The 17,465-nt window shown below is 34.4% G+C and overlaps 1 protein-coding gene across 2 annotated transcripts in view; it reads right to left on the reverse strand.

Moving 5' to 3' along the window:
- The window catches only part of OSGIN2 (oxidative stress induced growth inhibitor family member 2), a 26,590-nt gene continuing 9,125 nt past the window's right edge, over positions 1–17,465 (reverse strand). For both annotated transcript variants that reach the window (XM_076005173.1, XM_076005172.1), the window contains exons 3-6: positions 12,059–12,195; positions 11,349–11,540; positions 4,935–5,026; positions 1–1,898 (exon numbers count right to left, since the gene is read on the reverse strand). In XM_076005173.1, coding sequence (XP_075861288.1) covers positions 866–1,898; positions 4,935–5,026; positions 11,349–11,540; positions 12,059–12,195 — 1,454 coding nt within the window. In that variant the 3' untranslated portion in view covers positions 1–865. The remainder of the gene's footprint in view (positions 1,899–4,934; positions 5,027–11,348; positions 11,541–12,058; positions 12,196–17,465) is intronic.

The following is a 17,465-nucleotide window of genomic DNA, read 5'->3' on the forward strand; positions in this document are numbered from 1 at the left end:
TAAGTAATTCCATTCACAATTTATTGAATTGCAAATCAGATTAATTGTTATGGTGGTTAAGTAGAGAATAAATCTCTGAACAATACCTTAGTGGGTTCTTCGATGTCAAAGTGTATACCAACATAACTGGATTGTTTAAATTATTAGAAGAATATGAAGCATCTGTCAAGGCTTCAACAATAAAAATATTTTCAAAAGACCATCATATTTGGTAATAAATTAGATTTATACAATTGATAATTTCAAAATAAATAAAACCTGAGCTGTAAATGCCTCCTACCCCCACCCAATCCCGGCATACATACCTTATATCCCATATTCATTTAGACCAGTGACTCAATCTTTTCTGAGCATACATACATACCCCTTGGGGATCTTGTTCAGATGCAGTTTCTGACTCTATGTTGTGGGGCCTGAGTCTACATTTCTAACAAGCTACAGATGAAGCTCATGCTGTTAGTCCTGGGACCACCTTTTAGCAACAAGGTGGCCCACTATATAGTTGATAATTTCTGGCCTAATGACTTTGTGGTTTTATAGATTCAAGACTGTAATATTCTGGAATCAAATATAAGAAATACCAAAAATATCACAAAAAATAAGTCTTGGAAGAAAAGAATGTTTTAGTTAAGTGAAAGCTTAAAGTATACCAAGTTGGCAGTGTTTCTACTTGTCTGACAGTGACACCTTTGATAAATTACAATATAAATCAGAATACCAACTTCCAGTAACTTTAAAAAATGAAGTTACTATAGCTTGAGGCTTTCCCTTCAGTCGAGTCTAAAAATTCAAGCCAGTACACTGCAAAACCACTATTAAAAACTTTAATGGTAGACCGTCCATTTAAATTTCTTGTAAACTTGCTTTAAGCTATCCCATCTCCTCCTCCTCTTTCAACAAATAAATGCTGCTTTTTCTTCTGTCGTATAGTTAAACAGCGTGTAACACCCAGTGCCCCTCCCTTTAAAAATCGAACAAAATTGTCTCCGACCAAAGGACCCAATGCAAAAAGGTTGGCTTCTTTAACACACTCATAGGTATATGTATCTATTTCCACGGGATTACCCTTACATGTGATTGGCTGACTGGACTTATGGCCTAGGTAACATCCTTGTTCCTTCAGAAAAGACAGATTAGGATGAGAACCTATCAATACTGCTGCTGCAGAAAGCTTAAATATTTTCTTCAATCCAGAGATGCTTTGAAGGATGCATTTCATGTCCGACTTAAAGGAAAGCACATGGTGCTCAGGAAAACTGGTATAATCAGATAAAAGATTTGAGTTTACAGAATATGACTGAGTACACATCATATGATAGACTTTATGATATTCAGGATAAAGCTTTTTGGGAAGCTGTTTGAAAATTAAGCTTGGATCCGTTACTCGTCTGCGAAATACATGTATCACAGGGATGTTATTGTTGTAAGCACACAGTACTGCATCAGCCGCAGTAAGCCCAGAACCTACAATTAACACTGGGTCCACTTTGCCACGCAACTTTCCTTTGCTTATAGCAGCTCCAAATTCAGGCATTGAATGAAACACAAATGGAAAATCTTCCCCTTCGATTTCCAGATGAGCAGGAGAATCCAATGTTCCAGTTGCCAGAGCTACATTCTCAGCAAAAAGACAGAAGGGAACATGAGAACCATCTGCTATTCGCTGATAACCCCTGATTTCCCAGTTTCTCTTGATAAATTTTGATTTCTCTATCTGTAAATGCTTTGTTGAAATGTCTCTGTCTTGACTATCATCATCATCTTGATCTCTGTAGAGTCTTGATACAGAAGTTATATAAGTATTCTCTCTGAAATTCTTCTGAAGACCCATGACTTTCACATAATGTTTATAGTAGCGAGCTATTTCTTCTGGCATAACTCGATCCCCTTTTAGGTTCCTATAAAAGGAAAAGAAAAAATATCCTATGAGAAGAATAGTACTGTTAGTTTCCATGGTTATTACTTCTCCATCTAGTAAGTTTTGTATCTCAAATTCTTCTGGATTGTCTGTTATAAATTATCTTAACACTTTACCAAAAAAGCTTTTTTTTTCTTTTTTTAGTTAAAAATGTTAATGAATTAGCAACAAAGGAAGACCCATGAGGACAGAGACTGTATTTAATGCATCTTTGTTTCCCCAGTGCCATATATAGTGTCTGCACAAATTAGCTGCTTGATAATCTTTCACTAAATAAATGAAGGGATTAAAATGTAGATATCTGAAAATCAGACTTTATTTTTATTTCTCACAATTATATTCTGTAATGATTGAATGATTTAGATTATAATCACTGAGACACTACCGGTCTAATTGTAATATCTATACTTCTTAAAGATTATATATACCATCCTGACACAATTTTTAGTAAGTTGCTTTCTGTTTTCCTAATGACCGAAAATAATTCAGATCTGTCTTCTGCTAATCAATCATCTTACGTCTAAATAAATCAGAGATAACATTCAATTCTGTTTTCCTACACATAAAGCGATCTAAAAATGATCTGTTCTTTATGAAAAAGGTACAATTTAAAGTGATGAGCAGTAATGTTTCTAAATCCCCTACCCCAGAGGTAAGCTGCAGCAAAACAAATCATTTGACATAGTTCATTATACAGATGCTCCTCAAATTATGATGGGATGCATCCTGATAAACCTATCATAAGTTGAAAATATCACAAGCTGAAAATGCATTTAGTACACCTAACCTCCAAATATCATAGCTTAGCCTAGCTTACCTTAAATATGCTCAGAACACTTACCCCAGCCTATAGTTGGGCAAAATCATCCAACACAAAGCCTATTTTATAATCAAGTGTTGAGTATCTCATGTGATTTACTGAATATTGTATTAAAAGTGAAAAACAGAACGGCTGTATAGTACTTGAGGTATGGTTTCTACTGAATGCATTATCTGTAGATACGCACCATGCTAAAGCTGAAAAATCGTTCGGTCAAGCCATTATTAGTTGGGGACTGTCTATAATTAGAAATTTGTAAAAATATTTCTTTTTAAAGTTTAATGATTAAGATTTAGAATATATTAGCTCAATTTTTACAGAAACCTTACATAGTAGTTACTACTTCAATCATGTGCTACATTTTGGTCAACGAAGGACCACACATATGATAATGGTTCCACAAGATTATAATGGAGCTGAAAAATTCCTGTTGCCTGGCGACACTGTAGCCATCCTAAAGTCATAGCACAGTTTCTTTCTTTCTTTATAAATTTATTGTAGCCTAAGTGTACATTATTTATAAAGCTTACAGTAATGTACAATAATATCCCTGGCCTTCAAATTCACTCACCACTCACCCACTATCTTACCCAGAGCAACTTCCAGCCTTGCAAGCTCCATTCACTGTAAGTGCCCTATACAATACCATTTTTAATTTTTATACCATATTTTTACTGTATTTTTTCTACATTTAGATATATTCAGATATAAAAATACCTACCACTGTGGTATAACTGCCTACAGTATTCAGTACAGTAACATGTACAGGTTTGTAACCTAGAAGCAATAGGCTATACCATATAACCAAGGTATGTAGACTATATCATCTATGTTTGTGCAAGTACATTCTATGATGTTCACCCAATGACGAAATCGCCTAGAATGTCGAATTCGTCATTCCTCAGAATGTATCCCTATCGTTAAAGTGACGCAAGACTGTATTATCATCTTCATGTTACAGACTAGTAAACTGGCAACTAGTTTCAGTTATTTACCCAGGGTCACAACATTAGAAGTTACTGAGTCAGGACTCAAACTCTGCCAATCTCTAGAGACCTAAAAATCTGCTCTCAATCCTACACAAAGGCAGCAACTAAAGCTAATATTTGCGACAACAATCATTTTCACATATTACTTCAAAATACGATATGCATAATTCAGAAAAATAAATGTTTCTGGAACATAAATCATAAAGCTTTCCCTTTTTTACACATTTTACAAAGGGAAGAATGTGTTACCCAATTTCACTTGCTTACTTAAGAAAATCAAGAACTTGTAAATCTTGCTTGATTTTACAACTTGAAGTTTCAAACTCATATATAATTCCTTCCTTAAAAACCTAAAATGAATTTTTTGAAAAGTTTAATTGCTATTAAATGATCTAGATTTGTTCTCTTAAATCTCCTCAAATTAAGGAAAATTTCTATGGATTAGAATGCTTTCTATCTAGCAGGAAGTCAAGTACTCAAATGTTACATCCCTGTTCTAACAAAGTTTAAGTAACTTCCTGCTTCGACTCATTGTTTCTGTGAATAGTCAAACTAGATTCTCTGTTTTAGTAATTCCTATCTAAGTTTTAATATACTTGAAAAATGATACAGTTTTTAATTTTTCTTTTTTTAGACTTTGGGTCCTTTTACTACAAAATAAAAACATTATTTTTCTAAGATGAGATTTCTTCTAAGTTACTCCAACTTTCATACTTTTTGTTAAATATTTACCTTCATACCAAGAGGCCAACCATATCCCAAATTCTTGTTTATTCCATCATTCTAAATAACCAATCACATAATACACACTCTTTACCAGTAAAGTCAAAAACTTTAGGTATATACACATGAGCTATGCATATATTAAGTTATATATCAACTCACAGAAATAAGTAGCTGAAAGTGTAAAAAATAGTTATGTGGGTGGATGAGAAAATAACTAAACAGAGAATGACTTAACAAGAAAGTGGGATAAATTCATAGGAAACCAACCTGCAGATAATACCTTACACTTCTGTGCTTAATTTTACATCATCTCTAAATGGAAACTAGCTCATTATACTCACTGCTTTAAGAAGGCATTTTTATTTGAAAGACATATATATTTATATGCTTCATCTGTGAGAGAATCACAAATATTTTGTGATTTTCCCACAGTCTGTTTTTCAATGTGCAGCAATGGATTTTAACAGAGTTTGATCTTTACCTTCGTTTGCTTGACACCCAGTCCTTAAATTTAAGTCCAGGTAACTCCATCCAATTTCCAAAGCTGATTGTCAACATGGAGCCTTCCATATTCTATTGGAATAAAAAAAAGCACAGTCAAAAAACACAATTAAGTAGCAACCTGAATTTTTTTTTTTAGCCAAACCGATGTCATTTACAATCACAATAAGGTCAAGCAATCCTAAATGGTTACGTAAATTACCTCTAAAACTTTATTCCAATAAGCTTTTATAAACTTTCATCATTTGGTATTATCCATCTGTTTTTCTTCTTTCATATAGTTACACATTTATAAAATACATTTACAGTATTACCCAATGGCTACACAATTGTTGACAGCTTTGGCCTATGATCAACATGATAATTCAGAAGTATAGTATCATGTTAGAGAACAAACCAGTATTTTCACTTTTTAAACAAAAGGAAAATGTTCACTAATTTCCAAAATTTTAGATATTTTTAATATTATTTTAATATTATTAACACATTTTTAAAGATTAGCAACAAGCTTTTAGTCCTTCATCAGTTATAATTCTAAAGTCTAGGCTGACTTGGATACAGCAGTATCTCTTCCTAAGGATAGAGAAATAAGCAGTGGTTGCCTGAGAAATAGACTCACTGCTGAGACTAATAATGCTACCATCAAGCTCCCTTGACCTACTTCTACTTTGCTCAATACAAAGCAGGAAAAACCCCGGGGCCAAGGATCTACTATCCCAATAACCTCAATGATCTCTTTCAAGCAACTCTAAATTTTAGGCAATCGCTTCTTTTCTCATAAATTCCTGCCCTGCTTCTATTCAGCCCAGTTTGGAAATGAGGCATATTATTATTACAACTGGCTAACATTCACAGAGTACTTACTATATGCCAGGCCTTGTGAGACATAATTTGTGACAGGACATATTAATAGATCACCACAGGGAGAAAATGGAGCAAGCAGCCACTGCTTTGAGGCAGGCTGGCCCTGATACTAGGATCAGAACCAAGAAAATGGAAAACCACAATCATCATAAGAGGAGCTGTTAAAGAATATTTTTACATATCAGAGATTTTTCTGGAGCCGTAAGAGTTTCATCTGGAACTCTAAAACCTTAAAATACTACTACCAGCTTTTTGACAGCAATTTCCTAACTTTATTCCCAATGCACCCGTTCTCCCAGTTGGCTGAGACCCTTGTCCCTTGATCTCTTCATTTTTCTCCTAATCTGCCTTTCTTGTTTTCCCTATGCAATCTACATGTTGTGTGTGAATGTCTGCTATCATGGAGACTGCAGTGTATTAACGGATGTAAATGGGACAGAAGTACAGCAGGAACATATAAAAAGTATCTATTTCTTTAAGGACACAAATGGGCTTTGAGGAGTGTACCATTACAAAGGAAGAATATCCCAGGCAAAATAAAAAATTCATGTGACAGCTTAATAAAGAGAAAGAACATGAAAATCCTTCAAGGAATTAAAAGAAATGCAGCCTTGTGCAGCAAAGGATTAACTCGGTATCCCTGGTTCTTGGCCGCCACCTCATAGGAGATAACCTGAGCCTCTGGAATATTCTACCTGATGAGTGTGTTTTGTTGCATGCCTGAGGCCTTGGCCATGCTGCACCAGTGTGACCATGTGGGTTTATCCTAACAATGTGATTTATGTGAATATCAGTTTTTGCTCTGGGAGGCAGAGGTCAGAGTAGCTAAAGCGAATCACTGCTGGCCTACATAACTGACCCCATTAAAAAAAAAATCCCTGGACACCCCTCATGGGTGAGCTTGCTAAGCTTTCCTGGTTGGCTACTCTTCACAAGTGTTGTCATGCCTCGTTGTTGGCAGACTGACACACATCCCCATGTGTCACTAGAAGTGGACATCTAGATGCTTACTTGGTTTCTCCTTGACTTTGCCCCGTAAGTCTTTTCCCACTGTTGACTCTAATCTGTATCCTTTCACTGTAATATGCTATAACCATGAGTATACTATCTTTTCTTAGTCCTGTGAATCCTAGTAAACACCGAGTCTGAGGGTGAACTTGGACTTCTTAACACAAGTATGCTGGAGCACAGAATGTGAGAGAGAAAGAAGAGTAAGGCAAGAAAGCTAAGGAGGGGATAGATCACAAGGAATATAGTAAAATGCATTAGAAAGTCTGCACATTGTACATTGGATGGATGGGGAGCAAATGAAGGGTTTTCTCCATAGGTATAACATTGCAGATGTGTATTTTAGAAAAACAACTCTGGCTTTAGTATGGAGAATGGACTGAAGATGACAAGATGAGTGGGAAAACCATTTTGAAAGGATTTGCAATAATTTGGGTGAAAGACAATGGTGGCAAATATTAGCAAAGTTACAATTATAACAGGGAGAAATAGAATAGATGGATTCAAAATATGTTTATTAGAAAGAATAGATTGGGTGATTAACTTGAAATGGGAGTTGAATAAAGAGAAATCAAGGTTTCAAGAAATCCCAGGTTCCTGACTTCAGTAAGTATATGACAGTGCCATTAATGATAAGGAAATTAAAAGCATTTGATAATAAAGGTGATTCGTTTTAGGCATGTTGAGTGCGGAAATCTGTGAAATAATCAAGGGAATATATTTAGTTGGATACATGAGAAAAAGCAATCTTGGGCCAGAAATTTTGATTTAGGAATCAATTGGCATCCATACCCAAGTCACTTAAGTAGATAAGATAACCCAGGGAGAATGAACAGTATGAAGAGAAGAGCTTGAATTGGGATAGTCTGTAGAAGCACAGTTTTAAAAGAACAGGAGCCCAAGTAAGTGAAAAGGAGTGACCAAATAGGAAGAAAAACAAGGACACTGAAGGTTCAGAGAACCTAAAAAGACATTAACACTGTCAAATGCTGTAGAAGTCTAGAAAGATAAATTTTGAGACTCTTCATCAAATTAAGCAAAAAAGGAAGTTACTGACCTTCAGAAAAAACATTTCTAGTAGAAAACCAGTGACAGAAGCTAGTATGAGTAAGCTAAGGAGTAAACAGAAAAGGCATGAAAATAATATGTAAAGGTAATTATTTCAAGAAGTTGGCTGGCTATAAAGCAAAGGATACAGATAAACTGGCACCTAAAATCTTTTTAAAGATGGAAATAATTTTAGCATGCTTATACTGGTTTACATGACCAATAGAAGCCAGCAGAGAAATTAAAGATGCAAGAAGAGAAGGGGAAAATCAAATAAATAATGTCCTTAAGAAGCTAGGGATCCAGAATGTAGCTGGAAGGTGAGCCTTACACAGAAGTGATACCTCTTCCATTATAACAGGGGTCAAGAAACAAAAAATTAGCACGAATACAGATAAGTTTGTAGGTTTGTGTGTGAAAATTTAATTCTGAAAGTGTGTTCAATCCTGATGGATTACATTTTCTCTGTAAATTAAGAACCAAGAGCATTTCTAAGCATGACAGAGAAAAAAAGAGATAAAGTTTCGAGAAGAACTTAAGGAAAGTTGTCAAGCAGCACTCAGGGCCCAACTGAGGCTGAAAAATACTTTCACAGTTGTATGGCTTTTTTACCTGGGGATTTGACAGGTCAAGTATAAGAAAAGATCAAGTGGACAGTTAGATGAATAGATTAATTGCTTTTTTTGCCAAACCCACGTGATGGTAGGACAATGGGTCAAGGGAATTAAGGAGAATGGTTGTATCAATGAACTACTGAACCTAAGCTGGATAGATAAGGGGGTGAAGATCAGGGCCTGGAGCACTTTCTGTGTTTGAAGATTACTTATGGTCTGAGTAACTGAGTGATGCAGCTAGAATAACAGGAAGTTATGATAAGAAAGTAAGATATCTGAGAACTGAGGTTTTCACAAGTTGAGTAGTTATGAAAGATAAGATCTACAGTAGAGCCACTGAAGACAGTAGCTAATGAACAATAAAAGAGAGTATCATTAGGAATGAGAAGATTAAAAGACTAAGAGATTAAGGTGTTGGCCTGTGTCATGAATGTACAGATAAATTCATTCAAAGTGATATTAAAACTTGGAATATAATGGAAGACCATGAGTTAGGTGCCACAGATTCAGTAATTGATGGAGACAGTGTGGAATAATAGAGAAGCCAGAAAAATGGCAAGACCTGTTCAAAGGAACAAGAGATTTTACACAAGAGCAATGGGGAATAAAGAGAACACCAACCTCACTAGCCAACCTGTAAGACAGGGCATGGAACTATGGGAGAATGAACAGGATCCACATCAGAGGGCGGCAGTGTGAACCCTATCTTCAGGAAAGAGTAAGCTTTCAAGAAAGGGAGTAGAAGCAGCACATAGCTGCTTCTACTGAAACGGTTAAGAATGTAGGAAAGCTTGTTTATCACTAAGTGGGGTTCAAGATGGCATAGTCAATAAATTTGGAAGAGAAGAGAGTGGTGACAAGCTGGATCACAAGAGAAGCAGAGTACTGCATAGAGATGATTATGAAGCAGAAAACTATATGGCGATGAGTATGACAGAAGAAATGACTTAAGGAGCTTATATCTTGAGTAATGATTGAGATTAACTGGGATGCATATAAAGCAAGGCGGGGGGATGACTGCATAAACAGGTAAGTAGTACTACAGGAAACAATGGAAAGACTAAGAATAAGATATGGAATACAACTGGGAACAAATAATTTTGCCTGGGAAAGTCAGAAACCTTCAGAGAGGTGATGCTTGACAACTGGATCACAGCTCAGATATCATTTATGTATATCCCTTCTCTACTGAATAAATGCCTTAAAAAAAAAAATCAGGAATTTTTAGGTATATTTCAAACTTTATACCAACTCAAAATGTGTTTTTAATAATCGAGGTTTATCTATACTTTAACTTTTCTATATGTAAGTGAAAAAAATGAAGTTAACACAAAGATCAATTATTGCCTATATATTCTTCTAAGCAGAAAAATTTAAGTATAATAAAACCTCAGGAATTTAAGGCAATTTAAATGCTCTCCCTACTCCCAAATGTATTACAGCTTTTTCTAGAAATGTAGCTTTATTAAGAATGTTACTCATTAATAAAGCAAATATAGACACTTAAGCTTTGGGAGCGACAAAATTCTTATCTTGGTGGTTTCACTGTTACAGACATTTGTTACAGCTCATCAAATTATACACTTTAAATGGGTACAGCTTATTGTATGTAAATTATGCTTAAATAAATCTGATATTAAAGAACTAAAAGATAACACTTAAGGTAAAAGGCACAGATAATTTGGTAGCTGCTATTTATTATCATAAAGAAAATCAAGATTCAAAAAAGAAAATCAGTGATATATTTAATCTAGAATTGTCCCGTTACCCTAAAACAGTCACTTATTAAACGTAAACAATTTTAGATGTATATAATATTGCACTAATATAGGAACAGCCAACTGAAGTCTGTACTAAAAATTCTATATTCAATATAATAAAGTTCCCATGAATTCTGTATTTTATAATACAACAAACTAAATTATTTAACATCTATTTGTACAACAAATGAACAGTTACTGCACATTAAATACTGTGTTAACTGCTAAGGACACAGGAGTGAAGGATAGTTATTAGTTACTGGCCCTCTAATGAAATACGCTAAATGAATCTTTAGTTTACTGGTTCTCTAGTTTACCCTCTGTAATGGACTGAATTGTATACTCTCAAAATTCTTATGGTGAGCTCCTAACCCTCAATGTGAGTGTACTTGGACATGGAGCTTCAGGGTTAGATGAGATCATGAGGGTGGGACCCTCTTAACAGGATTCGTGACTTTATAAGAAGAGAAAGGGGGATTGCTCACTGGCACTCTCTCTCTCTCTCTCTGCCATGAAGACACAGCGAGAAGGCAGCTATCTGAATGCCAGGCAGAGGGCCCTTACCAGGAACCAAATTGGCTGAAATCTTGATCTTGGGCTTTCCAGCCTCTAAAACTGTGAGCAATAAATGTCTGTTGTTTGAGCCACCCATTCTGTGATATTCTGTTATAGTGGTCAAGCAGACTAATATAACCTCTTTCTTTTACAGTATATTTTTCCTTTAAGATCTTGAAAATGTGGGGAAATACCAGATACTGGTTTGAAATACCATGTGAGATTTTGTAAACTCTAAAATGAATAAATGAATTTTGAATTTTTTTATATAAAACATTCTTGAAATGTTTTCTATGTAATGCTAAGATAGTATAGAGAAATGTTTATTCTAAGACTATATCAGTAATCTAATTTGGCTTAATTAACTGCTATTAGTAATTAACGTAAATTTAACTAACTGGACAGCATTAAAATTTCTCTCAGACAAAAATGTGATAAACATATATTTACACTATTATCATAATATGATAAAAAATCAAGATGGTCTTATCAAGATGAAATATAGTAATTTCACATACACTAAAAAGTTAAAAAGTATATACTCACATGCCAAGCCCCACCAGGTGGACCTTTACCAAGAACTAAGTGAGGGATATAATGATGTTGTTCTAATTTCCAATGCAAAACAGATGGATAATCATACCCAAAGTCAGCATCTGGATGAAGAAGTGTGTCAAAAAGTACTGCAACTGGATTGGAGGATCGGCCCTCAAGGCCCTCAGACAAATATTCTAAGTCCTGAATGGGAAAAAAAAAAGGAGATAGAGTCTTTAAAAAGCCCAAACAGTGATCATAATAATAGTGAAAGTCATTACTCTAATACAGAACTTCTCAGATATCCTGGCTATAAAATATAAAACACTGACGTTCCTTGAAATCTTAATAGATTCTTTGATCAAATAAATACAGGAAAAGGTTGTTTCAATAAAGCTAACCAGATTCTTATACCACAAAACTTGAAGATGTCTTTAATGTGCTAATGTCTACCACGACACTCCAATAATAAAAAGCAGTACCTCCCAAATTTATTTTAGTACAGAGCACCTATTAAAACTCCATGAAGAAATAATTTAGGAATTCTGCTCTACCAAATTCAAGAACATAAATGGAACTAACTCAGCAGAATATATTTGTGAATCTAAAATAAAAAGGATAGAAGGTATTGTTTCTGTCTAAGAAACAATGCCTATATAAATAAAATCTAATTGTTTCAGTAAAAAAAAAAAATTTCAAGATGGACATGTAAGAAATAATACCTGATCAACAATGGAAAGATGTCTTGCTTCTTCTAATTTACTATGTAAGACTGTATTTGGGTGTATTGCTTCTGATGATAAATATGGTCTGTAGCCTGATAACATATAAGAAAGGCATATTCCTGAGGGTCCATTTCCTATTTAAAAAAAAAAAAAGGTGGAAAGGTATACATCATGCAACTTAATATTCTTGTTCCTTGGCTTTTCTCCTACTTCAAAATTGGCTCCTCTCCGTCACCAATTCTTCTTTCTCTAATCTTTTCGATCCAGATGTTTCACAAGATTCTGACCTTTGTTTCTCTATTTTCTTTTGAGAAACTCATCTATTCAATGCTTCAACTTTCTATGCTACTGATTCCCAAAATTAATTCTCCAGGCTGACAGGAGATATATCCCACATTCCATATGCTACTTCTTCATTCCACCTGACTGACAATAACTTAAACACAGTGTGTTTAAAAGGAAACTCATGAGTCACTTCATTCAGATGACCTCTCTCTTTCAAACCCCATCCCATCTCCAAAGATTGTACTTGCAAACTCCAAAGTTAATAAGGTCTGGTTCTAAACCTATTTTGCTCCCATATCCATTCAGCTGTCTTGACTATTCTCACTCCTGTACCTTCACCTAAAAGATAAAAGTCTCCTACTGCTTCTCCTTCTTAAGATTCACCCACTCCCAAACCATTTCATATACTACATTCAGAAAAGTTTTGGTAACACATAGTCCTCACGTTACTCCTCTATTCTAAAGGCCTCTCGTGCTTCTTTCTGACTATCCCATCTGGGTTCTGGTCTCAACCATATTTTCAGTCCCAACTCCTAACACTGCCTTCCTATGTTTATGTTCTTTAAATAAAACTAAACTGGATTTGATGGTGAACTACTTCCATTTTTGTAGTTCTTTTAGTCTGGGTTGACACTTCTTTATTATCTCTACCAAAAATTTAATCCAGCTGAGACAACTTACTAGCCATGAAGGAAAAGAATCCCATTTCTTGCCTAATACATTACCCCAAATAAAATATGCTCAAAGATGTAAATAAGAAAAATAAACCATAAGAATATTAGAAACAGGGTAATATTTCTACTTATACTGCTGGAGTGGGAAGACTTAAGTCTGACAGAAAATTCTAAAGACAGAAGGGAAAATAAACCATTTGACTTCATAAAAATAAAAAACAAACGGTAAACAGGAGGAGTTGGGATCTGAGGCAAGTAGCTAGTTTGCTTGAATCAAAAAGAAAGACAAAATTAATGAAGACAAATGATATGCTAGTATTAATAGATACAGAAAAAACATCTGACAAAATCTAACATTCATTCATGATAAAAAAAAAGAAAAAAACCTCTCAATAAATCAGGAATAGAGGGGAACTTCCTCAACATGATAAAGAGAATCTACAAAGAATCTACTAGATGCTTTCCCTCTAAGATAGGGAACAAGACAGGGAAGCACCTCTCACTATTCCTACTCAACACCATAATGGAAGTCCTAGCTAATGCAATAAGACAAGAAAAACAAAAAAGATACACAGATTGGGAAGGAAGAAATAAAACCACCTTTGTTTACAAATGACATGATCATCTATGTCAAAAATCCCAAAGAATCAACCAAAAAAACTTCCTGGATCTAAAAAGCAATTAGAGCAAGATGGCAGGATACAGGTCAATATACAAAAGTCAACTACTTTCCTTTATACCAGCAATGAACAAGCTGAATTCGATATTAAAAATACAACATATTTACATCTGCACCAAATACTTAGGTATAAATCTAACAAAAAATGTACAAGATCTATATGAGGAAAACCACAAAATGCTGATAAAAGAAATTAAAGAAAAATGACATAAATAGAAAGATATTCCATGTTTATGGATAGAAAGACTCAGTACTATTGAGATATCAGTTCTTCCCAACTTGAGGTATAGATTCAACACAATCCCAATTAAAAAATCCCAGCAAGTTATTTTGTAGATATTAACAAATTGATTTTAAAGTCTATATAGAAAGGCAAAAGACCCAAAGTAGCTAACACAATATTAAAGAAAACAAAGGCAGAGGACTGGACACTACCCAACTTCAAGTCTTACCATAATGCTACAATAAACAAGACAGTATGAAATTAATGAACCAATAGAAAAACAGATAAATGGCACAAAAATAGAGTACACAGATATAGACCCACATAAAAATAGTCAATTGATCTTGGACAAAGAAGCAAAGGCAAACCAATGGAAAAAGGACAATCTTTCAACAAATGGCACTGGAACAACTGGATATCCTCTTATAAACATATAAATCTAGATACTAAACTTACACCTTTCACAACAATTAATTCAAAATGGATCATAGACCTAAATGTGAAATGCAAACTGTAAAACTTTTAGAAGATAACCTAGAAGAAAACCTAGGTGACCTTGGGTCTGCTAATGAGTTTTAGATATAACACCAAAAGCAGAATACATAAAAAAAAAATTTGTAAATAGGACACCATTAAAATTTAAAACTTCCGCTCTGCAAAAGTTACTAAGAGAATGAAAAGACAAGTCATAGAATCAAAGAAAATATGTGCAAAACACATATATAATAAAGTACTCATATCCAAAATATACAGAGAACTCTTAAAATTCAACAATAAGAAAACAAAACAATCCAACTAGAAACTAGGCAAAAGATCTGATCAGATACCTCACCAAAGATAATAGAGACAGCAAATAATATTATGAAAAGATGCTAAGCATCATACATCATTATGGATTGCAAATTAAAACAATGAGATACCAGTACCTACCTATTAGAATGGCTAAAATCCAAAATATAGACCACACCAAATTCTGACCAGGATGTGGAACAACAGGAATTCTCATTCACTGCTACTGGAAATGCAAAATTATCTAGCCACCTTGCAAGACAGTTTGGCAGTTTCTTACAAAAACAAACAGTCTTACCATATGATCCAGCAATTATACTCCTAGGTATTTGTTCAAATGAGTTAAAAATTTATGTTTGTGCAAAAACCTGCACATGAATGTTTATAGCAACTTTATTCATAATTGTCAAAAACTGGAAGCAACCAAGATGTCCTTCAAAAGGTAAACAAAATGAGTAAACAAACTGGTACATCCATACAATGAATCATATTATTCAATGATAAAAGGAAATGAGCTATGAAGCCACAAAAAGACATAGAGAAACCATAAACGCATACTGCTAAGTGAAAGAAGTCAGTCGAAAAGTTTACATACTGCATGACTCTATTATATGACATTCTGGAAAAAACAAAACTATAAAGACAGCAGAAAGATAAGTGGTTGCTAGGGGTTGAAGGTTGAGGGAAGGTAAGAATAGGTAGAACACAGACTTATAGAGCAGTGAAAGTATTTTGTATGATACTGTAATAGTGGATACATGACGTATACACTTAGAAAATCTACAGAACTGTACATCACAAAGAGTGAACCCTAAACTACAGCTTTTAGTTAATAATAATATACCAATATTGGTTCATCAACTGTAATAAACATACCATACCAATGCAAGCTGTTAATTTTCGTAACAGGGTAAACTAAGAGGAGAGGAAGAGTATATGGAAACTCTTTCTATCTTCTGCTCAATTTCCCTGTAAACCTAAACTGTTGTGAAATATAGAGCCTATTAATAATAAATACATAAATGAATGACAAATGGGGGAGTTAGGATCTGAGGCAAACAGCTAAGTTTCTGGAAACAAAAAGATGCAATACACAAAAGACAGTAAGCAAAGAATACAAACGGGTAGTTCGCAGAAAGATGTCCCAGTCCTAACCCCTAGAACCTGCCAGTGTTATCTTGTAGATGTGATTAAGGACCTTGATATGGGCAATAGCCTGGATTATCCAGGTGAACCCAATCTAATCATGAGTCCTTAAAAACAGAAAACCTTTCCCAGCTATGGTGAAAGGGAGGCATGACTACGAAAGAAGGTTAAGAAAGAAACATTGCTGGTTTTGAAGATGTAGAATGGAGCCAGAAGCTAAGAAATGTGAATAGTCTCTAGAAATTTGAAAAAGCAAGGAGATATTCTTCCCTAGAGTCTCCAGAAAGTAATACGACTCTATCAACACCCTGATTTTAGCCCAGTAAAACCTGTGTTAAATTTCTGACCTGCACAACAGTAAGATAATACATTTATGTTATTTAAAGCCACCAGGTTTCTTTTGTGGTAATTTGTTACAACAGCAACAGAAAACGAATACATATATTAGGGAAATTATCTCTTTGCCTATCATCAGGTTAAGCTACCTATGGGCTGGCTAAGGCAAAACAGGGATAGATAGTCTTGAGAGAAGTGAAATGGGCAGGTGCAGATGAAGGTATTCTTTCCTTTTCTGACCAACCCATAGCCTAACCAGCCTAAGAAGATAGTGTTCCTTTACTCATTCTAAGATACACAGGATAGAAAAACAAGGTTGGACAAACAGGAAAAAAATGAAACACAATGTCTGGTCCCTTAGATCTATCTCAGATGGGAACTACTACAAAAACTGTCTCTATTAGATCCTCTAGAGGAGAATCTAAAAGAACAATTTTGTTCTCCTCCTTTTTTTCCTTCCATTATAGCATCTCCCATATGCCAGTCAGAGGACATTAATTATCTTTCTTTTTTCCTACTAACTTTGAAACAAACTATCAAAGAAATTCAGGAAGTCATATGCCACCAAGACATCTACATCCCATAACTCTCTCCTCTGGCTTAGCTGCACACTAAAGTATAATACTTGTTTGACTTCCTTGAGTTTGTATATTAGGTGAAAAATATACATGACAAGTAATTAGATGCATGCAATAAAACTAAATTATAAAAATTTATAATTCTGAATTAGGTTGTATTAATAGTTTAATTTTTAGTATTTTATATGCCTATCTGTTGAGGTGGTACAAAGGACATATAAAAGTAAGGTTACAGCCAAAGTAATTATAAACATTACTGTAGAGTACTATAATGTCATTGCTAATTGAGCACTGGTTACCAGCTTGCATAGGTCACTCCTGAGTCAGTTTCTCTGTCTGTATGTGCCCTACTAACATCAGAAGGCTACTGAGTTGTAAGGTATAATCCAATAATACACAGAATTCTCTATACAAAGCCCTAATAATAGTAGTTATCATCACTACCACAAAACCGTCATATAGTTAACACAACTGATAGGCAATATTTTAAAATAATGTAGTAATATCAGCCCTTCAATGAAAAGATAATTGCATTTTAACACAGACCCTAACATCAGATAAAGCCATTACGTACTCCAATGATTTGGTTATTAGTTATTTTAGCAAATATTTTAGAAAACAACTTAATAATACTTTTCAATACAATCTTAAGAACTTGCACTATCTACCTATAGATTTATAAAAGCAGTAAGGG

The sequence above is a fragment of the Microcebus murinus genome, chromosome 7, assembly GCF_040939455.1.
Source record: "Microcebus murinus isolate Inina chromosome 7, M.murinus_Inina_mat1.0, whole genome shotgun sequence".
In the NCBI taxonomy this organism is placed as follows: domain Eukaryota; kingdom Metazoa; phylum Chordata; class Mammalia; order Primates; family Cheirogaleidae; genus Microcebus; species Microcebus murinus.